We start from the raw sequence: 21970 nt of genomic DNA, 5'->3' as shown, positions 1-21970 counted from the left end.
GATCAAAAGCAAAAAAAGAATCCAACGCAAAAAAGGTCCCCTCCACCCAGGCACAACAACCTCTTTCCCAAGAAACCTTGGAACGTCCCATCACAAAAAAAATCACCAAAAAAGTCAAAAAGCAAACGACATGTGCAGGATTTGAACCTACGAGGCCGAAACCATAAGATAACCGAATTATTCATTCAAGTCTTACCCATTAACCACTCTGGCAACATGCCCATCATACAAGTTTGCGTGATTTGTTGATGATGTAATCTTTTTTTTAATATTTATATCTCGCGCGACAAAAGTGGACGAGTGGATTGAACAAGTCGGGTAATATTCGGAAACCTAGGTATGAGATGACAGCTCAATGGAGCTTCAGGAATGTGAGAACGACCCCGCGTTCAAAAGTAGGTAATGAAGACCTGAATTGCGATTTCATTATTCCACTTCACTACACTACACTACTTCAATCACAATTACAAGTACAATCCCAAACCTCACATTCAAAAACCTATCATCCTATAACCAAAATGGCATCTCAAGCAGCATGTATCTTCTGCAAGATAATCAAAGGCAAGTTTCTCATCTCTGTAACGTTAACCTTGACATCACATCCCGGCGCAATTCCAAAGCTCGATGCAAAAGCTAACATGGTTATCCGTCCGTAGGAGATATCCCCTCTTTCAAACTCTACGAATCGGAAAAGGTGCTTGCGTTTTTGGATATCAATCCTTTGTCGAAGGGTCATGCGGTTAGTATTTTCTTGTATTCTTGTGATCGTATAGAAAGAAGCTTGGATACTTGTGTTTCTGCGGGTGAAGCTATTCCGAAGTTTCCAGATTATGAATGAATGGATGGATGGATGGACGATGGATGAGATATACAAATAAAACAAAACTAACACATCCATCACTATCTAGCTCGTAATCCCCAAACATCACGGCGAGAAATTGGTCGATATTCCTGATGATCAGTTGGAGGAGATTTTGGTACCTATCTCTTTTCCTTTCACCCTCATCCTCTCTTCGCATTTCCTCGACATCATACTCGGATAAATGAATATCACATCCACGCACATAGATTACATTGAAACCGTAACGGATGAGAAATATCCAGAGCTCACGAAATACTAACACAATACTCCTACCCAGCCCGTAGTAAAGAAACTCGTCGTAGCAACCGGTGCAGAAAATTACAACGTCCTGCAGAACAATGGACGTATTGCGCACCAGGAAGTTGATCACGTATGTTTCTCGTCTCATTCCCTCATACCCCCTATATCTCTCTCTTCTATCATCCCCATCATAGATTACAATAACTAACATCCCCTCTAGGTACATTTCCACATGGTTCGTCCCCCTCCCCTCTCATCCTCACAATCCCCGATTCCCCATCCCATCCCAAACTAACCTCCTCCTCCCCCTTTACAGATTCCTAAACCCTCCACCGAAGAAGGCATGTCCATCGGCTGGCCGCAACAAAAAACCGACATGGACAAACTAAAAGCTCTCTTTGCAGAGATAAAATCAAAGATGTAAACAACTCTATAAATATCCGTTGTATTTAGAAGCAATCAATCAATTAAGCAAGCAAGGAAGCGAAGCGAAGCAGGCGTTGAGAATCAATACTTTGTTCCAATGATTTATCCGAGAGAGGAAGAACAATTTCATTCCACCGGCGTTTTTTTGCTACGAATCTCAGGGTGTATTGTATGTAAAGTGCAGGAAGATGATATTTTTAGTTTGGCTGGGTGATTTATTGATTTATCAATGAGGAATGATAAATGAATACGATGAGAAGAGACGGAAAAGATACATGATATGTATGATAAACCAACAACTCTCGAAAAGCAACTTCCATTCCCTCACCATCTATCCAGTATACCTACCTCATCTCAACCGCAAAATCCTAGTCTAGTCTACCACAGCCCAGCCCAGAGCAAAATCCATAAAGTATAACTTATCCAAATGCAAGATTACTACCTACCTACTTAGTATACACACATCTCATCTACATCTACATCTACATCTACATCTACATCTACATCTACATCTACATCTACATCTACATCTACATCTACATCTACATCTAATCCAATCTAATCTCGAAAATCAAAAAGAGATACTAATAATTCAAAACACACATACACATACACATACACATACACATACACATACACAGAACCAAGCTTATAAAAGGAAATTTGTAAACCTACCTACCTACCTACCTACACTCCTTCCTCCTTCCTCCTTCTTTCCATTATATACATATATATAGGTATACATACATAAACACATACACGCACATATACACATATCCATTAAATCCCAATACATTCCTCACCAATCTCGCACTTGCTGATCGCTCTACCAATCAATCGAAGAACAAAAAATCTATCATATACTCGATATCAAGATATCTATCTCTCTCTTGTTTGATTCTTCTACTCTTAGTCTGATTCTCGCTCTTATTCTCATTATATATCTTCCTATTCCTATATCCTTTCCTATACCCTTTCTTGTTCCTCTCCCTCTCCTTCTCCTTCTCCTTCACAACCCCAATCTAATCAATATCATCCGCCGAAGTTTCCACCGCCGGAGCAGCCGCAGCCGCCGCAACCGCAGGAGCCGTTTCCCCCTTAGCCTTTGGGTAAAAATCCAATTTCCCTCCTGGATTAATGACGCCCGTTCGATCATACAGACTCTTTGCCCTAACATAGGGATCCAATTTCCAATAATCGTCTCTGAGCTCCTTTGCCAATTCGGTCCTCCTAGTCTTAATTTCGGGTGTCTTTCCTTCCGAGTTGATCCACTCCAGTGTAGCTTTCTCATACGCATCCACGATATTCTCTCTTTCTTTCAGGAGCTTATCTCGGGTTGCTGTATCTTTCATCAAGTCATTCTCGCCGGGGACTGGTTCTACGAATTTGTATTCCCAATTCTCGTCGCCGCCGAGTTCGGCGAGGATTTGAGAACGAGGAACGAATTCAGACATCTCTTCGACGTTGTTTGTGAATTGAACTTTAGAGGCGACGACGGGGTCTAGCCAGCCACGTATTATTTTCCAGATACCTGGGGAAGTTAGTCAAAGGGTTTTTGTAGAGGGGGAAATGGAAGTGTACCTTGGAAGACCCATGGTGCTCTGTGGACTAAGACCACGCCTAAACTTTCAGGGTAGTTGGCTTCGAAGCATTTAATCATGAATTTGACAGGTCCATAATCCTATAATGAAATTAGTAAGTTCCTGTGGAAAAGGGATGATTTTCACTTACCATATTTGCCAGAGAAAATCCAGTCATATCGAATACTACACACTATCATGTTGTCAGTACTTATTATACCGAGTAAACTCAACGTGGAAAGTGTATTCTTACAGCAGTGTCTACTGGTGGTTCCAATAACATCCTAGCCGATTCTATAATGAAAACTGTGTATCTTTCCAAACTCTCTTCCGACTGCTCTCCTTGTTTGTGTAAGCGAGCTCTCACAAAGCACATTGGTCTTCCGGCTCTGTAAGATTTCATATTAGCAATGATCTAAATATGCGGATATCGATGAGGGATAAGATCTTATTCGAATTAATAAGTGAACAGTAAACCCAGGATACATACTTGTCTAGCCCATGCAAGAAACTCTTTCCCGAGCGCATCTGCATCAGGAATCCTTCTGCGTGTCTCTTCTTATCAGCATTAGTCGACTTCTCATCTTCAAGAGCAGCCAATTCTCCATTTTTCATGATATCATCATCAACATGCATATCCGAAGCTCTCCATCTCATGGTAGAAATCATCATGACCAATGCCTTATCCACATCCCATTTTCTAGCTCTCAAGAACCTCAATAGAAGCGCATCCGGATGATCATATTTCACCATACTCCAGAATGTCGCACGAATCGAAGCCGGGGGCAGACTAGCCAAAGCATCGTGAAATTCCTTGGTTTGCCCATATTTATCATCCGCATCCGAAGCATTCGAGATACGCGAAGCAGCGCTTGCAGATTTCGTAGATGCCGCATCATCATCCTTATTTTTCCTGCGCAGAGCAGAGAATCTCTTCTTCTTAGGTTTCTCGGGAGCCGAGGTATCCGATTTTGCAACACCATTGCTCACTTCCGAATCGCCACTGGTACCGTTGGTATCTGCTTGGGGATCAAGTACGCCAAAGACTTGTAGGGTGGCAACCCAGAATTCTCGTAATTTCTCTTCTTCATGTGCTGTCAATGTGCCAGGTCGACCTGGAAGTGTTTCGCCCGTCATCTCGTAATATTCGTAATATTCTTGCTCGGGATCAATTTGTACCTGTTGTGGGTTGTGTGTATGTGTCTTTGGCTGACTGTATGTTGAAGTATAGAGAAATGCGCTGCTAATGAATGTAAGGAGTAAGACGGTAGCCCAATTTCCTAAGCTGCTTTGCACAAGCCTTCGCAAAGATGTTTCACACGAAGTATTGCGCTTTTCAAGGCAGTCGAGTGACAATGAGGATGTGCTTCGATTATAGATGGAAGTTGCAGCGCTCGACCTTTTCCAAGCGGAGTTAGGAAGTAAAGTTGCGCGCTTTTCCGTATTCAATCCCTTGATCTTCAAAGTGTTTGAATGGAATTCCGAATAGTTGCGACGAAGGGGCGCAAATGCTTGTATCCTACCGAAAGATGGAATCAGACCCCCGCGGGTATGATTTCGACGTATTAATGTAGCAGGTATAGAGAAAGAATACTGAGTATATTGATGCACAAAACCACCGGTTACTCCAGCTGGTATTTTCATGGAAAAAATGTTGAGTCGATGATTTTCAATTCTTGGATGAGAGTCAAGATGAAGGAGGGGTTGAGATGGGAAGTGAGGGGACTCAAGCCTTGATATATGGGCCTCTCGAACCAATGTCACCAGAAAAGCAAACTTGTTATGAGGTCAAGGTATGGGCTTATATTGTATACAACCACAAAATGAGTACGATACCTCTTACAATATTATATTATAATGCTACGCAAAGAATTCCCGTACCCAATTCTTTTTAGGATCCAAACTCAAAACCACAGGAAATTAAAATAAAATACGATCCATCAACGAGCAGCGGAAACATCTTCTAATCCGAAGAAGCCGCGGATCATCAGAAGTGCTTCAATCCAATTTCCTTTTTTGCCATACGATACCCGTTCTGCAGTTCATAAATCAAAAGTTCGTCATTATGCGGCGCTCTGTTCAAAATGTTGTGTGTGCCAAAACTCGTGCACACGACATAAAATTGTAGGTACCAGGTAGGTGCGTGGACGGAGTAGTGGTAGCGGGGTAAAAATGTAATAAGTATCTCTCACATTTGTGGTTGGTGCAGGTGATCCACGGGTGGGTGGTGGTCCTTTGAATGCAAGAATGATATTTACGCTGCATACTCGTACGAGTAGATAAGTTGAAAGGTTTCTGGCATTATAAGTTTCACCGCCATCAGATAAAAGATATCGATCCTGGATTGTGTTGTATGTTGTACAGATACATACAGACCGACATACATACATACATACCTACATACTACATACCTAGTATTGAATATCTAGTACCTGCGCGATAACATTGGGTTGCGCATTGATTGGGTATTGACGATAAGGTCGTTGACCCAGAAATTGTACAAAGATTTCCACCAGTGCCCCTCGTAACAAAACAACAATACCGGTACATTCACAATCATCATCACAACCACCATCACAACCACAACCACAACCACAACCACAATGACCTCCACCACCCCCCTCAACGACGGCCACAGCAGCGTCAAAAGATCCCACTCCGCCTCTCGAAACCCGCTGTCTCGTCCAACCACTCCTCTCCGTCCCTCTTCCCGTTCGTCTCTTCGCGATTCGGCGAGAAAAAGCACAGGCGGTTATTCGAGTGCACCGTTGGAAGCATTTGAACCTGCGTTTGCGGAATTGTCGGATTCCATGGCAGATTTAGAAGCCAATTTTATGCATTTACAATTGATGCATGAGAGCTTGGCGAGGTTTAGTGAGAACTTTGCCAGTTTTCTCTATGGGTTGAATATGAATGCGTTTTGCGTCGATTTTCCCGAGGTTTGTTTACTTGGATTGGTCTATTTTTGGGCATTGGTTGATCAGGTTACTAGGCACCTATTCCAGATTCATTTCGTCGAGCACAAGAACAAGAGGAGCAATTGGGTCAGTATGATAGGTCAATAGGCAATGAAAAAGCTACTGATACATGCAATAGGCAAATCAACAAATTCAGAAAGATTTCGTGGTGAAATTGATGGAGAAACAACATTTTTGTAAGCAACATATTATTCGCTGCTATGGTTCATGGTTCGTGGCTCATTGATTTCTCTAGGACCACGGATACCTCCTTCGTTGATAATCCTCCTCCAACCTCCTCGAGAGGAACCCCGAAATTCACAACCCCAGCACCATCAAGAACAGCAGGCTCTTCTGGCCGAGGTGGATCTTCGGGTGGCTCTGGCTCATCTGGTAGAGGTATTCCTGTTCCGCGTGGTGGACGTGGCGGTAGAGCAAGTGGTCTTGCAAGAGGTCGAGGTCGGGGTGTAAGATGAGACGGAAATACACATTACAAAGTTCCTTCTCCACCATGATACCCCGCCATAGATTTTGTAGTAGCCACGATAAACTAAGCTTTGATAAACCCCTCGTGTGATGACTCCATGTCGAGGGACAACGATAGCTGTGCTCAGGTTTCCTGGTCGTCGATAAATCCGGAGTTTTCCATCTCTACCTCTACATCTAGAGCCTTGTTTCTCTTGCCATTGTCTGCAGGTCCTTGGCCAATAGCTGCTTCAGCATCTCTTTGTGTATATGGTCCTTCCTTCAATGCCTTGACTCTATTACATCATATTAACATCTTGCTATACAAACATTTTCCCGTGATTCACAGAACCTACCTTCTCTTGTGAGGTTTGCCCTTGAGATGCGATAGCATACTATTCTCCGATTCATACCATTTTGCGCACTCAATGCAATACCATTTTCCTAAGCCTGGCAAATCCTCTGCGGCTTTTGAACCTTTATGTTGGGCAAGATGTTTTGGAGAACGAATATCGGCAGAAATTTGATCGAGATCTCTGTTGTGAGAAATATTAGTTTTGCGCACAAATTTTTTCAACATCTAACAACTGAAAATTGAAAATTGAAAATTGAAAATAGAACTTGCCTCAATCTTCTTCTGGTCTTGGTCTTTGTTGATTTTTGAGGAATACCCATTTTGATTTATTAGTAGTAGTATTGTATTGATATCGTGATGTCTTATTTCATGGATCGACTTGATTGGAGTTTTACTGCAAATGGAAATTTCAATGTATCGGACAATGGTTGACAGTCGCAAACTCCGCAATCGAGAATTACTAAAAAATTTGCTCTAGGCTTTCACATTTTTTTGAAATTACGGGGAAACTTTTACCCTTGATGCTCATCCCACTTGTCTGAGGATCCACTTTGGAAGACCAATCCAACGTGGTGCATCTGTCCGAGCCTCCGAGGCTTCACGGTTAGATCGGGAAGAGAGTGCGGAAGTTTGGATCGGTTTTGGAAAGCTCCGCTCCATCTGTCCCGGCGGAAGTTGGGATTTGTCTTGGATGCAGAAGCAGATGCAGATGCCATCGAGATGGTTTTCAATGGTCCATGATATTTACGGAGTGTATGCGTTGGTATTGGTACGATTTGATCGATGGAAAGTCTCAAAGAGTCAAAGTATTGAGAATATTCAAGATTTCAAGATAGCTGAAAATGTACAAGTGATGTGATCTGACTGAGTACCTAGTGTTATAGATACTATCAAGTCAACACCATGGATAGAAGTGTATATATATAGGTATGTATATGTATATATAATATACAAAAATGATCAATATCAAAATTCCCAACTTTGGAAGAACCAACCGAGCCAACTCAGCCTCGGGGAGGTCCTATATTCATCGCACATGATCGGAGTCAAAGTCCGCCTTCGCATCGCACCGGACCCGTTAGACGGACCATAATGGTGAAGCCAGATTCACACGCAAATGAGAATGTGGATAAATGGATGCGGGCACTGCAATCTGATTGGTTGCTAATCTGAAAATTTTATCCACTTATCGACCTGCAGACCTACGAAAAATTCGCATTGGAAATATAGCCGCAAACAAAGGCTTCATTGCCGCTTCAATTTCCAACCCAACCCTTGACGAGCGAGAGGGGAGGAGAGGAAACGAGAGGGACGAGAGCAGAGTAACACAAAGTACGTACGAAGTAGAGTAGGTCATGAGAAATAAATTTAAAGTCTGTTCTCTCCTGTTTTTGCTATGGATGTTCTTGATATGATTATTTCCATTCAATCTTTTTAATTCATACAATACAATATCATACAACACGATATCATACAATTCCGTACAATACCATCCATCCATCCATCCATCCATCCATCCACCCATCCCACCTGATTGATTATCTAACTGTTATATTTATATCTAATTGGACAAAACTTGACACAGATTACATCTTTGTGCATTCACTTCAACTCCATTCCTGTCTCGCCTTAATCCCATTTTATATAAAAATCATAATACCTCATCTCTCATTGGTCCGCTCTCCCTGGTCCAAGCTTGAAGATAACCCGCGGCCCCAAGCTTCGGTTGTCCAAGTTTCTTCCTCCCACTATTTTACAACTTCGAGTGGTATAATAATCTTTCCAACCTACAACCTTCCTCCCTCCCCTCCTCTTTTACCTTACCAACTTCTCTCATAATGTTGGCAACAAGACAGGTTCTCGCTGCTGCGCAGCGGCGAGCATTCACCGGCATGGGCATTCGCACAATGGCCACTGTTGGTGATTCCCCGCTTGATAAACAAGTCAGACAAAACATCCACGAAAAGAACAACTTCATCAATTACAAGAAGATGTCCGAGAACCTCTCCATTGTTCGTCAAAGGTTAAACCGTCCTTTGGCCTACGCTGAGAAGATTCTCTACTCGCATTTGGATGATCCTCACGGTCAAGAAATTGAGCGTGGTGTATCATACCTCAAACTCAGACCCGACAGAGTGGCTTGTCAAGATGCCACTGCTCAAATGGCCATCTTGCAATTCATGTCCGCTGGCATGCCTTCCGTCGCAAACCCTACCACCGTCCACTGTGATCATTTGATCGAGGCACAAGTAGGAGGTGCTAAGGATCTTACTCGGGCTATTGATATCAACAAGGAAGTTTACGACTTCCTTTCTACTTCTTGCGCAAAATACAACATCGGTTTCTGGAAGCCAGGTTCTGGTATTATTCACCAAATTCTCCTCGAGAACTACGCTTTCCCAGGTGGTCTCCTCATCGGTACCGATTCCCACACACCAAATGCTGGTGGTCTCGGAATGTGCGCTATTGGTGTTGGTGGAGCTGATGCTGTCGATGTCATGGCCAACCTTCCTTGGGAGTTGAAGGCACCAAAGGTTATTGGTGTTAAGCTCACTGGTCAACTCTCCGGCTGGGCTACTCCAAAGGATATTATCCTTAAGGTTGCTGGTATCTTGACTGTTAAGGGTGGAACTGGTGCTATTGTCGAATACTTCGGTCCAGGTACTGAGACTATCTCTGCTACTGGTATGGGTACGATCTGTAACATGGTATGTGTATTTTCTCATCTCTTCCTTTCGCATATTTTCATTGTCTCAATTCCTTTTGAAAATTCACATGTCATCTTTCTGGCTTGTCACTAACTATATTTACAGGGTGCTGAAATTGGTGCAACCACTTCTCTCTTCCCATTCAACGACCGTATGTACGATTACCTCGCTGCTACCAAGCGTACCGAAATTGGAGACTTTGCTCGCACATACGCCAAGGAACTCAGAGAGGATGAAGGTGCACAATACGATCAATTGATTGAGATCAACCTTTCTGAGCTCGAGCCACACATCAACGGACCATTCACCCCAGATCTTGCTACCCCAATCTCCAAGTTCAGTGAGGCCGTCAAGGCCAACAACTGGCCTGAGGAATTAAAGGTTGGACTTATTGGTTCTTGCACAAACTCCTCTTATGAGGATATGTCTCGTGCTGCTTCTATCGCTGAAGATGCCATGGCTCATGGTGTTAAGGCAAAGGCTCTCTTCACTGTTACTCCTGGTTCCGAACAAATCCGTGCTACTATTGAGCGTGATGGTCAATTGAAGACCTTCGAGGTTAGTAATTCTGTATAGAACCATCAAAGTAACATTATTCTAACTATTTCATTAGGATTTCGGAGGTATGGTCTTGGCCAACGCATGTGGTCCATGTATCGGTTAGTACCCCTTTTTTGCCTAAACGATCCGACCATTCAATTCTCAACCACAATTTGAACATTGAAATGCTTTGCTGAGAGAGTGATTGCCATTTCTCGCTCAGGTGGCTTTTCAATTGTTGAAATTGATTGGTGCATTTGAAAAGCTTCAATTGTTGAGATTGGTTCGGACATTGAAATACTTCATCAGGGTCACCCTTCCAGATCTATTTCACTTCGCCCTTACTTACCCCTTCTATCCTTCAACGTTACTTACATTTTTCCTTAGGGCAATGGGACAGGCGTGACGTACCCAAAGGAACTGCTAACTCCATTATTTCGTCCTACAACCGTAACTTCACTGGACGTAACGATGCCAACCCAGCTACTCACTCCTTCGTCGCATCCCCAGATCTCGTAGTCGCTATGACTATCGCTGGTTCCCTTCACTTCAACCCTCTTACCGATACCTTGAAGGGTAAGGATGGAAAGGAATTCAAATTGTCCCCACCTACTGGTGATGGATTGCCATCAAGAGGATATGACCCAGGACAAGATACCTACCAAGCACCACCCGCTGAGCGTGCTTCAGTCAATGTTGCCGTTTCCCCAACCAGTGACCGTCTTCAACTCCTCGAGCCATTCAACGCATGGGATGGAAAGGATGCTTTGGACATGCCAATCTTGATCAAGGCTAAGGGAAAGACCACCACTGATCACATCTCTATGGCTGGTCCTTGGCTGAAGTACCGTGGACATTTGGACAACATCTCCAACAACATGTTGATTGGTGCCATCAACAGTGCTAACGGTGAGGCCAACAAGGTCAAGAACTTCACCACTGGTGAATTCGATGCCGTCCCAGCTACTGCCAGAGATTACAAGAAGAAGGGTATCCGATGGGTCGTTATTGGTGACTGGAACTACGGTGAGGGAAGTTCAAGAGAACACGCTGCTCTTGAGCCAAGACATCTTGGAGGTCTTGCCATCATTACCAAGTCTTTCGCCCGTATTCACGAGACCAACTTGAAGAAGCAAGGAATGCTTCCTTTGACTTTCATCAACCCAGATGACTATGAGAAGATCGATCCATATGACAAGGTATGAAACTCGAACAAGTATCCTAATTATGAACCATTATACTGACAATTTTTCTCTTCAGGTCGACCTTTTGTGCACTGAGATCGCAGTTGGCAAGCCAATGACCCTCAGAGTTCACCCTAAATCCGGCGAGTCATTCGACATCAAGCTCGCACACACTTTCAACGCTCCACAAATTGAATGGTTCAAGAACGGAAGCGCCTTGAACACAATGGCAAAGATGAATGCATAAATTATTAAAATAACATTGGGTGCGGTTGTGGTGTTGGGCGGTGGTTTACGAGAATTAAATTTTTCTGGGCTTTCGGAGCTAATGGGTTGCTCTGGTCTGCTACTGTATTTTGTTCATCACAGTGGGCCACTTTTTTTAGTTTCTGCTTTTACAGTTTATTCTCGTACATTAGGCCTCCTTTTTTATGTTAAAATGTATGAAATTCCCAGATGGGAAAATGCTATGATAATTAACGTTTTGTGCTATATATTTTTTGCGAATGATTGTGTGAAACTGAAAAGTCAAGATTTCCTTTTGAATGTCTGAAGTTGTGAGAAGAATGTGAGGTGTTGGCATGGGAGCATGGCTAAGCTAGCCATGCGGATTAAACGCCGTATACTAGGAATGCATTCTCTATCTCTAGATATTGAACCTCTACTACCGTAGCTTCGGTCGTCCTTTCACTATTGGTTAGTTAGTCTTTGAACTACCTACTTATCAATACTCGACATCTCATCTCTGGTCTATGGGGCATAGGTGATGCTAAAGTTGGATGCATACGTAGCGTAGCATTTTCATACAGTCGAGAAGAGTTGTGGATGTGTAGTTGACTCTTAGGATGTGAATTGAGATGAGAGGATGGGGATTGGGAGTTTGAGTTTGATGGGTGCTGGGTGTGAAGAATATGCATTTGTAGGAAAGTCATGTGTGTATAGATCAATAGTGAGATTTGGATTTGGTTGTAATAAATCGACTGTATGGGTTTTTGAATGGAGATAGACTGTGGTTACCTACTGGTATTGTTGTTGTGTAGTGTAGATTTCGCAACTATATGTAGGTATCTAACTTAGTCCTTCATTTTATAAATCATGAGATCTTGGGGTTTCATTCGGGTGTTTCTGCAAATCGCAATCGTGATGACGGCTCTGGCGCATGGAAGTGTAGAAGTTGGAGGTTTCTTTCTTTCGATTTGCCTATCTGTTTGTTCATTCCTAGCTGTGTAAGAATCACATATATTATACTTCAAGCTCGGTATACGGTTACGCCTCGGTAAGGAGCGCTGTATACAGTTCGGTTTGTACTTTGATACTCTATGTAGTAGCCGAGCCTCTTTTATGGTCTAGCCAGTAGTCAAGATTGACAATTGAAGATTGGGTTTCTATATCAGTAGTCTTTGCAGCTGGTCGTGAGTGTATTTCAACAACTATCTAACTCCATCTTCATATATCTAGCACTGGTGAATGAATTTCGACTCCTTGGAAGAGTCTATTCAATCAATATCCAAATAGTAAAACATGCTTTCGTGATTAATCCAATCTACTTTAAATGCATCACCTCCTTCTCATAGGCATTGATATCTTCTGACACCAAAGCCCACGGGTTAGCATTCTCCTTTGCGAAAATTGCTTGCTATATGAATATTTTTTGTTTCGTGTTCTATATTACTTTCCAACGTCTTCTACGCATGGAAGGAAAGGGTCTCCAGATCTCACTTTGTTGTATCATTATCCTATTCTTTGGGATTGATGTCAACGCATTTGTGGTTCAACTTTTAGAGTTGCCTATTTTTGTTTCGGAGCATAGCGAAAGAAACTTATACATCGGATTTTACAGAATTTTTGTATAGCATATATTGATTATATCTAGTATTTTCTATACCTAGGAATTCAGTTTGTATATAGTTATATGATTTGTATATAGATAGTTAATTATATTATAAGTTTAGTTATATAAAGAATTAAAAACAAAACTCTAAAAACAGAGAATAAGCTTTATTTTCAGTCTTTAACTCATTTTTCCCTATCAAACGCTCCGAAACACGAGCGAGCTGCCTCGCCCCGAATGTAATGTTTATATAGGGGAGTAACAATAGAGGGTTAGGAATATGAAGATGGCTATTTTTAACGGGGAGATGATTTTGCGATTCTAATTAGTGATCTAATTACTTTGTTTTGTGGGGCTGACGGCTGTAGGCTCTATATTTCCTTCTGTTAGAAGATAGTAGACTATATGAGATGGAGAGAAGTGGAGGGGCTGGTGCGAGGAAAGTGTAGTTGTTTGATAGATGCGATTTTGTGAACACATTTCATGATTTCTTGGTTAGTATCTTTATCACTTGGTATTCCAGTACTAGTTGTGATGGAGTAAAGATGAAATGGTACCTCGCTTCTTGTAGGACAGCTCTAACTTATGCTTCTGGAAATCATGCACATGTGCTAGCAATTAAATCATGGAGAAATTGTTTGATGATGGTAAGAGCGGACAATCATGATCAAAGCAGTAGTCTCTTCAATCTTTTGACTCGCATCAGAATCAAGAATGTAATGTGTGATAAATGTGGTGATGTAGCCGTAATATATAGTCCAGTTCCAACGTTAGGTTAATGCCAATAGCTAGGAAGTGATTAGTTTCAAGATTCGGCCTTAGCTTTTGTGTGTGAACTCTCTCAGAACGTCGATCTGGATCATAAGAACATTCGGCGTTGCATGTGTATATAGTATTGGATGATGGGTTAAGTAAATGCCAGATAAGTTTGTGGTTAGCAATTCTAGCTACTGTCTGAGGTTCTTGATGAGATTCGCTAGTCATGTTGAAGATGTGTAATGGGGAGTGGACTGTGAGAGTATTAGCGCAAGGATCGTGTTCTGCAGTACGTGCTTTAACAATACCACTGGGCATTATAGAGTAGACTGTTGCTATACCATGAGATGTAGATTCTCTGGGGGCTTGGCCCGACCTGAAAATTCTCAAGACTCATGCGCTGTGATCCGTAGGAGTCCTGGATTGGTTATTGATATTTTTTGAGGCGATCAGATGTTCATTGACAAGAAGAGACATCGAGCAATGTATTCTATATGTTTGAATGTTATAGTTCTCGAAAGAATCTACGAAGAACGAAGCCATTGGGCTAATGACTACATAAGCGTACTGATTAAAGCTTCTATAGTAGCAGATGATCTTGTTTCAACTGACGAGTACGAAGAAGGGGTACATACATAGACACAGAGATGAAGCCTTGTATTTTGTACAGTCTACAAAAAATGCTCAATCAACAACTAACGCGTATCCCGAACGACTTGGAGAGGAGTTGCTGAGGACAAATGAACAATACTTCCGGTGAGCCCATACATGAGCATCCACAGCTCACCGGGGAACAAATCCAATCTCACAATGAACCTTTGAACATCTGAATTAACTTAAATTGCAATACACTTGGGCCAATGTAGTATTGAAAAACGCCCAATCAACCAAGAAAGATTACTATTACTTCTAGGTTCGTTCATTATAATTGAAGACTTCTTCAAAGTCGGCTCTTTCTAATAGAAATTCGTTCTCCTGGTTGTATGGATTTCTAACAGCCTTGTCTCTCCCCTATATCCTCGAAAAGAATACATTAAGTCTAATACAGTGCTCAAGATTGAAAGAATCTCCTATAAAATTGCGTGAAAAAATAGTAATAGTAGTATGACTCTGCGTAAGAAGCATTCAGACCTCTTGTTCAAGCAAGTAAAAGTCCATGCTCTGACAAGTACTGAGGCCGATAACGCGCATTTGGCATAAACCCTAAAAATAGATTTCTGCCTAATACAATTTTAATTTCTAAAATTTGTATAGTGTATACATAGAAATCTTGGAAAAAATAATTGTATTATATAGATTGCATTTTCCTTATATATTATTATAACAATCAATAATAATATATCTTTATTTTTTGAATACAACAACAATAACAATAATATTATTATATTCTAGACTTTAGTATAAGAATAGACCTTTCTTTTTATTACTCCTATAGAGTTTATATAATCCCCTTAGTATATATAACCTTAGAATAAACAAATACATTCAATATAAACAAATAATTAAATCTATCAATTATTTCATAAAAAATCTTCAAATCAATTCCGAAATATTAGTATTAAGTTGTACAATCGATTTAATAAAATAACTTCTGGTTTTATTCCTGTCAATAATCCTTTTTTCTATCAATCTGCTCTTTTATCCCTAGATTTGGGGAATAAAAATAATTCAATAAAGCTTATATTCTTCAAATCAATTCTTATTAATAAAAATCAATATATTAATTATTCTTTTAGATTTATATAATATTTTTTTATTTATTTTTAATATATTACTTATTAATCTTTTTTTAATTAAAATATTATTTTATATATATAGATTATCTAAAGCTTTTTGAAAAAAAGATTCAGTATAAGATATAACTTTGAAACAAAGATAATCTAAGTAAGTTTTTATATAATATTTATATTATTAAAGTATTGATTATTCAATCTCAATATATATACAATTCTATAGCATTTATTTATTATTTATTAATCTTTTTTTTAAGAATACTATAAAACAATATTTCTATCAAAAATATATCAAATAGAAGAGTATTTTTATAGATTGTATAAAGCTAAAAGAATGATTTCAAGGTATATATGCGAATTATAAGAGATAAGATAAAAGTAGAGTATATATTATATATAACACGGATTCCAATAAATTTATAATATTATTAAAGATATCTAAAATAAATATAATAATATATTTTGGGAGATGTACAATTTGTCCTAAATCATATCGATTTATTGATGGCTACAAAAGATAAATAATTGAGATTAATAATAAAGAATAATATAATATATTAAGAATAGAAGTAATCAATATATATTTATAAAAAAACTTTTATTTATAATATTAATATCTTTTGTTTTGAATTATTTATTATTAATACCTTATTAATATATATATTATATATATTAAATATAAGAATTAAAATTTTATTTTCTAAAAAAAGATTAAAACCAGTTCAAATAAAAGTATAAAGAATATAGATCTTTTTCCTTATATTTATTCAAAAAACAATAGAATTTGATTACAATTATTATTTAAATATATAGAATATTGATTATATAAAATAAGAAATTAAATAATTATAACAAATAACTTTAAATCAATAAAAAAAAAGGATATTCAAATTTCGTTCTGTTTATACCTGTTTTTCTTTATCAACTTTTTTATCAATCAAATCTTTATAAAAATTATATTTAAGTGGATTGTTTTTAGATTTAGTATATTGTAATATTTGAAATATTAGGATATCATTTATAGTATCAATTAGATTACTTTGAGAGGGGGATTGAGAAAATTTAAATTTATCAAAAAAGGGGTTTTTGTTATTAATAGATAAAGTATTAATAGTTTATATATTTTTTATATCAATTAATATATTTAATTAATTAATTAATAATATATAATTCATTAATAGAAATAATATAATTAAAGATATACTTTTTGAGGTATTATTATTAAATATAGATTCAGATATATCTTCAGATATATTTTAAATTACTTGAGTATTATTTACTTTAGGAATATTTTTTCTTAAAGGGATTACTTTAATTCTTTTCTTTGAATACTTTTCTAATCAATTCAATTTTAATTTTGATATTATCGATAGGTTTTCTTTTGATTGGAGGGGTAAAAAGGTATTTGGATTTCGATATTAGTCTTTTTAGATTATTTAATTCAAATTTGATTGGTGGATTTAAATTAAAAGATTATCTAATTGTATAAAAGCTTTTATTTATCTTTTAAAAACTATAATCAATAATATCCTATTTTATTAAAAGGAATATAGAATAAAAATCCTTTTTTTCTTTAAAAATCTTTCTATTTTCCAAGAATCTATATAATGTATTAATATTTTAGAAAATATGATTTGCGAGTATCTTATACCCAGCTAGAGTTATTGATAAACTATTAAATTGGATCTTTTCAATATTATTAATAAAATACTAATATTTATTAAATCCTTATAATTATATCTAGTAAATATTTCTAATAAATAAAGAAAACATCTCCTTTTGTAACCAGATATATGGATTATTAAATAAACAATTATCGAAAATTGATATAAATTTACTTATATATTTATTAGTTTTTGTATAATCCAATTCTTTTAATCAATTTAAATAAAAAAAAAATTGTAAAAAAAATAAAAAGGTATAATTAATCTATTAATATATATTTTAAAAATATTTTGAGATTATTTTCTATAATATTAAAATTAGAATAAAGGTATATAATCTTAGTCTAGGATATATTGATAGTGAATTTGATGCTAACGAGTTGAGGAATACCCTTTTTGTTTTTAAATCTCAAATCTAATTTTTTTGTTGAACTTATATCTTTAAGATATATAGTACTATTTTCAGTATATAATCCTTTTTCTTTAATTACTTTCTTTCTTTTTTATTAATTTGTATAATTAATTATCTATTTATCTAACTATATATTATTCCCAAATATATTTATTATATATTATAATGATAAAGTAGCTTCTTATTAATCGTTTTTGCTTTTTATAAAGAATTTAAAGAAAATAGAAATCGAATTTAATATAGAGAAAATACTAAAAAAGATTGATATAACCTCAATATCAATGTTCGAATTACTTGTATTATAGCAAATACAAAAACTAATGAATGTATAGTATTTTTTCTTATTGATAAAACAAAAAGATGTTTATTCAGAACCTTGATTTGAAAATCGATTTATTGTAAATATAAAAAAGATAAATAAAACAATCAATTGTATAAATAAAAATGAGAAAAGAGATACGAAATATGTAAATAAATCAAATCTTTAAATCCAAATTAGTCTAACCTCAATCTGATATTTTATTATTCTTAATCTCAATTTTAGATTCATTTCTAATTAAATAATCTATATCCTCATTTAAAGCAATCTCTTTTTCATATTATCTTTAAGCTTATACAAAAACTAAATTATTGTATACTATCTTACTTATAGTTCTCTTTTTTTTCATTATTCTATTATAATTATTATTGAGTATTAAAGATTTATATAAAAATAATTTTTGATTTAAATCAATATACCTTTAAAGATATTTATATAAAAAGTGATATATTAATATATATATAAGCTTTTCTTGCTTTATTTTGTTATTTAATTTTATAATATTCAAATTATATCCAATACTCTAAATAAAATTCTTACAGAATTTAATAATAACTAGAGAAAGATATTTATTAATATCTTCAAAATTAATTAAATATATAATTTATAATATAATAGATAATATATTCCAAACTTTATAATTTTCTAAAAGCTTTTCGCAAAGTTTAGATAATATTATTTTCCTTTTATTCATATACTTCTTTTAAAGGTATTAATATAATATAAAAGGTTTACTTATAATATAGTAAGGCCGATTTTTATTCTTTTAAATATTGTAATTATTTCAAATATTCGTATATCCACCAACTTCTTTTTTTATCCATTTGATATAAATTATAAGGATTACAATTCAATCCCTATACTAATCTTTATAAAATTATTTTTGATTTATTAATTCTTTAAAATAGTTTTAAATAATATTAGTAATTGATTGTATAATAAATAAAAAAACGGAAAAGTTTAAAAAAAATTAGATTAGTTATAATGGATTAAGAAAAATTTTCAACTATCCCCATAAAAAAGATAAGGGGTAAGGATACATACTCGCTATTGGTATTATAATGATATTTAAAATTCTTATTATTAGCTCTCAATATATTGATTTTTAATACTCTTTCTAAACCAAAAACAATCTCTAATCTTTTTTATATTCTCATCAATTTTACAAGAAAATATAAAGTAAACTTCGATTATAAAAAAAAGCTCTATCCTTTTATTTACTTTAAAAAACCTTAATATAATACTACTCTTAAAGCATTATATCAGATATTAATATATAACTAATCCAGAATACTTATTAGCTATCCCTACATATACCTATATAATAAATTATAAATATATATCTATATATATATAAATCTCGATCCCAATAAAGATTAATTTATTATATTCATCAATAAACCAAAAGAAGTTCGAACCGAAAACTCGATACTTTCTACAAACAAATTGAAGTTTTTTAGTATATCTATAAATACCTTTAGGATTTATAATTCAAAGTATATAAACCAATATATCCCTAAAACAAATATAGAATATTAATATAAATTAAATTTTGAATAAAAAAAAATAATATTATATTTCAAAATAAACTTCCCTTTTCTTCGAAAATAAATATACAATAACCTTCTACTATACCCTCAAATATACCCCAACTCGATATCATTTTTTAGAATATTGAAAAGTTATTAATCCTACTTATATTACTCTTTAAATAAAAATCTTTGAAAAAAACCAAATGATTTGTATATCTTCATAATATAATATATAAATATATTATACCCATCTACTTTGAAAACTATTTCCATCTCTTGATTATTAAATAATAAAATAAAATATATTACAATTTTACTTCTTACTATAAATACATTATAATCGATTCTAGACTTCCAATTCAAGCCCTATTCCTTACAATACTTCCCAATAATTCTAAATACAACATCAACATTAAACTTAATAAAAAATAATTATTAAATAACATCAATATTATATCCATCAAAATACCATTTCTCAATTGAAACTTGATATTGAATTAAGAAAACTTGAAATCAACTCATTATAATTATACAAATAAAAATGAATATAGAAATCGAGAAAAAATTAAATAAAATCGAAAATTTATAAAAATATTAAATAATAGGTTTTACAAAGTCTAAAAGGGGAAAGTATTATATCACATAAACAATACAATAACAAATAATCTAAATTCTTATTCACACACCACTATATACTAAATACAATTTTTGAAAAAACAGAAATCTATTTTTAGGGTTTATGCCAAATGCGCGTTATCGGCCTCAGTACAAGGCGCATGGAAGCTCAGCCTCGCGATAAGGTTAGCGAAAAGTACAAGACAATTTCGAAAGATACCGGATTTCTCAACATAACACTCAGCGCATCGACTTTCGAACGATGCCGCAAGACCCTTTCAAGCCTTCAAGAACTGATACCTAATTCGTTGAATATTCAAAACCTGCCATAATTCTTTCCTAAAGGCGACGAAACCGGAATCCCGCAACATCCACGATGGCGATTACTTTACCCCAATTTGGCGCAACTCGTCTACGATCATATATTCTCCGTTTACCTTTATTCACGAGATGCATAATAGCAATCATATTCATATTATGGCTTGTCAGTCTGCAGTCAGCTTGGGACCTCCAGAAATGGGGTGGCTTGTACCCGAATGAAATTGGGTTACAGTCAAGTAAATCTACCATCTCTAGACAGCACGCAAATGATTCCCATGGAACCGAAAAGCTAACATGGCGTTATCACTATAGTGTATCGCACGAATACCTTCCCATTGATACATATGGGGTTCATACATATGATAATGAACACTATTGCTCTAACCCCATTGTTGGAGAGATTTGAGGCGGAATATGGGACATTGACTACGTTGGCATTATTCATGGGTCGTAGGTGTACCTCGATACTCTAGGCGGGAGAGAACTAGAGCTAATGGATGTTATAGCTTTGTCGACGATTCCTGCGTTAATATATACATTCGTGGAAAGGGGAATCTTCCACATGAACACAGGAGTGATGGGTGCCAGGTGAGAAAAACATCCTTTCTGTTCAGCTCACAAAGTCTTGCTAACAAAGAATCTAGCATTTGGGTTTTTACTCTACTTGCAATGGAGGCGATCAAGACATATAAAACAAACCCAAACTTTGTATTGGGAACAGTACATATTCCAACATGGACTACACCAATTATCCTTACACTATTCATATCATTCTTGATACCACATACTAGCTTTCTTGGACATCTTTGCGGGCTTGTTTTTGGTTATGGATGTTAGTGCTCTTCTATCTAATGGTTCGGTCCGCTGGCTAACTTTTATAGGGGGACTGGGCTATCTCAAATTCTTAGCTCCACCAGAGAAGATTCTTAGATGGATTGAGGGCAAAATGAATCTCTTGGGACGATTACCACATTACGTTTCGGTTGACCAAAAAACCTATGGAAGATATGGATTATTACCTACTACCAACAATCCTATTATCTCACCGGAAACAAATATTGCGCTAGGATTTCCTGGCCAGGCACAGCGATTGGGACCTTAGAATATTGTACTCATCAGTCAATGATTTCCCTTCTCTCTGTACAAAGACTACGCATGATACGGAGTTTGGATGTTCTGGGAGCGATCATGCTTTGAATTAAAAACGGTGGAAATGGCATATGACACACGACTTCGGTTTCTACTTTAACATCAGTGGTAGACAAACCGCTGGTAGCTTAAGGAAGCATGGATAAATTTATAATTGTAAGCTTTTTAATGACAACTATATAACTAGATGAAGCTATTTGATGTCCGCCACGTTGTGGCTATCTTTATTCATTTGGTACATAATTTGTGTGAACTCTAATGACCGCGAATAAAAGTAACTTAATTTAATTGCTTTATGCTATTGTGAACATTCAAGTATGG

General features: G+C 36.3%; 7 protein-coding genes across 7 annotated transcripts; 4 read left to right on the top strand and 3 right to left on the bottom strand.

Annotated features, from left to right (window-relative positions):
• Positions 1-518: 518 nt before the first annotated feature.
• On the top strand, positions 519-1526 carry EAE98_000097 (uncharacterized protein; the record flags this gene model as incomplete). Its single annotated transcript, XM_038947715.1, has 6 exons — positions 519-561; positions 657-739; positions 909-977; positions 1140-1232; positions 1323-1337; positions 1419-1526. 6 exons carry the CDS (start codon positions 519-521, stop codon positions 1524-1526), a joined length of 411 nt encoding a protein of 136 aa, XP_038815392.1.
• Positions 1527-2550: 1024 nt separating this feature from the next.
• EAE98_000096 (uncharacterized protein) lies at positions 2551-4752 on the bottom strand (the record flags this gene model as incomplete). Its single annotated transcript, XM_038947714.1, has 5 exons — positions 2551-3059; positions 3110-3209; positions 3260-3301; positions 3362-3497; positions 3599-4752. 5 exons carry the CDS (start codon positions 4750-4752, stop codon positions 2551-2553), a joined length of 1941 nt encoding a protein of 646 aa, XP_038815391.1.
• Positions 4753-5711: 959 nt separating this feature from the next.
• EAE98_000095 (uncharacterized protein) lies at positions 5712-6541 on the top strand (the record flags this gene model as incomplete). The annotated part of the gene is made up of 4 exons (XM_038947713.1): positions 5712-6047; positions 6101-6152; positions 6205-6262; positions 6322-6541. The coding sequence occupies 4 exons, from the start codon at positions 5712-5714 to the stop codon at positions 6539-6541; spliced, it is 666 nt and encodes a 221-aa protein (XP_038815390.1).
• A 134-nt stretch (positions 6542-6675) lies between these two features.
• On the bottom strand, positions 6676-7205 carry EAE98_000094 (uncharacterized protein; the record flags this gene model as incomplete). Its single annotated transcript, XM_038947712.1, has 3 exons — positions 6676-6826; positions 6887-7066; positions 7156-7205. The coding sequence occupies 3 exons, from the start codon at positions 7203-7205 to the stop codon at positions 6676-6678; spliced, it is 381 nt and encodes a 126-aa protein (XP_038815389.1).
• Positions 7206-7397: 192 nt separating this feature from the next.
• Positions 7398-7601, bottom strand: EAE98_000093 (uncharacterized protein; the record flags this gene model as incomplete). The annotated part of the gene is made up of 1 exon (XM_038947711.1): positions 7398-7601. One exon carries the CDS (start codon positions 7599-7601, stop codon positions 7398-7400), a length of 204 nt encoding a protein of 67 aa, XP_038815388.1.
• Positions 7602-8374: 773 nt separating this feature from the next.
• On the top strand, positions 8375-11813 carry EAE98_000092 (uncharacterized protein). The gene is made up of 5 exons (XM_038947710.1): positions 8375-9593; positions 9699-10151; positions 10207-10252; positions 10521-11332; positions 11394-11813. The coding sequence occupies exons 1-5, from the start codon at positions 8724-8726 to the stop codon at positions 11562-11564; spliced, it is 2352 nt and encodes a 783-aa protein (XP_038815387.1). The 5' UTR covers positions 8375-8723; the 3' UTR covers positions 11565-11813.
• Positions 11814-20555: 8742 nt separating this feature from the next.
• EAE98_000091 (uncharacterized protein) lies at positions 20556-21602 on the top strand (the record flags this gene model as incomplete). The annotated part of the gene is made up of 5 exons (XM_038947709.1): positions 20556-20736; positions 20813-20950; positions 21007-21088; positions 21145-21332; positions 21382-21602. The coding sequence occupies 5 exons, from the start codon at positions 20556-20558 to the stop codon at positions 21600-21602; spliced, it is 810 nt and encodes a 269-aa protein (XP_038815386.1).
• Positions 21603-21970: the final 368 nt, after the last annotated feature.

The sequence above is a fragment of the Botrytis deweyae genome (assembly GCF_014898535.1).
Source record: "Botrytis deweyae strain B1 chromosome Unknown BDEW_001, whole genome shotgun sequence".
Classification (NCBI taxonomy): Eukaryota; Fungi; Ascomycota; class Leotiomycetes; order Helotiales; family Sclerotiniaceae; genus Botrytis; species Botrytis deweyae.
This window is presented reverse-complemented; position numbering and strand designations above follow the sequence as displayed.

Coding starts and splice junctions, on each gene's coding strand:
- EAE98_000092 (XM_038947710.1), top strand. CDS start 8,724: ATGTTGGCAACAAGACAGGTTCTCGCTGCTGCGCAGCGGCGAGCATTC. Junction 9,594..9,698: donor TGGGTACGATCTGTAACATG/GTATGTGTATTT, acceptor CTATATTTACAG/GGTGCTGAAATTGGTGCAAC. Junction 11,333..11,393: donor AGATCGATCCATATGACAAG/GTATGAAACTCG, acceptor TTTTCTCTTCAG/GTCGACCTTTTGTGCACTGA.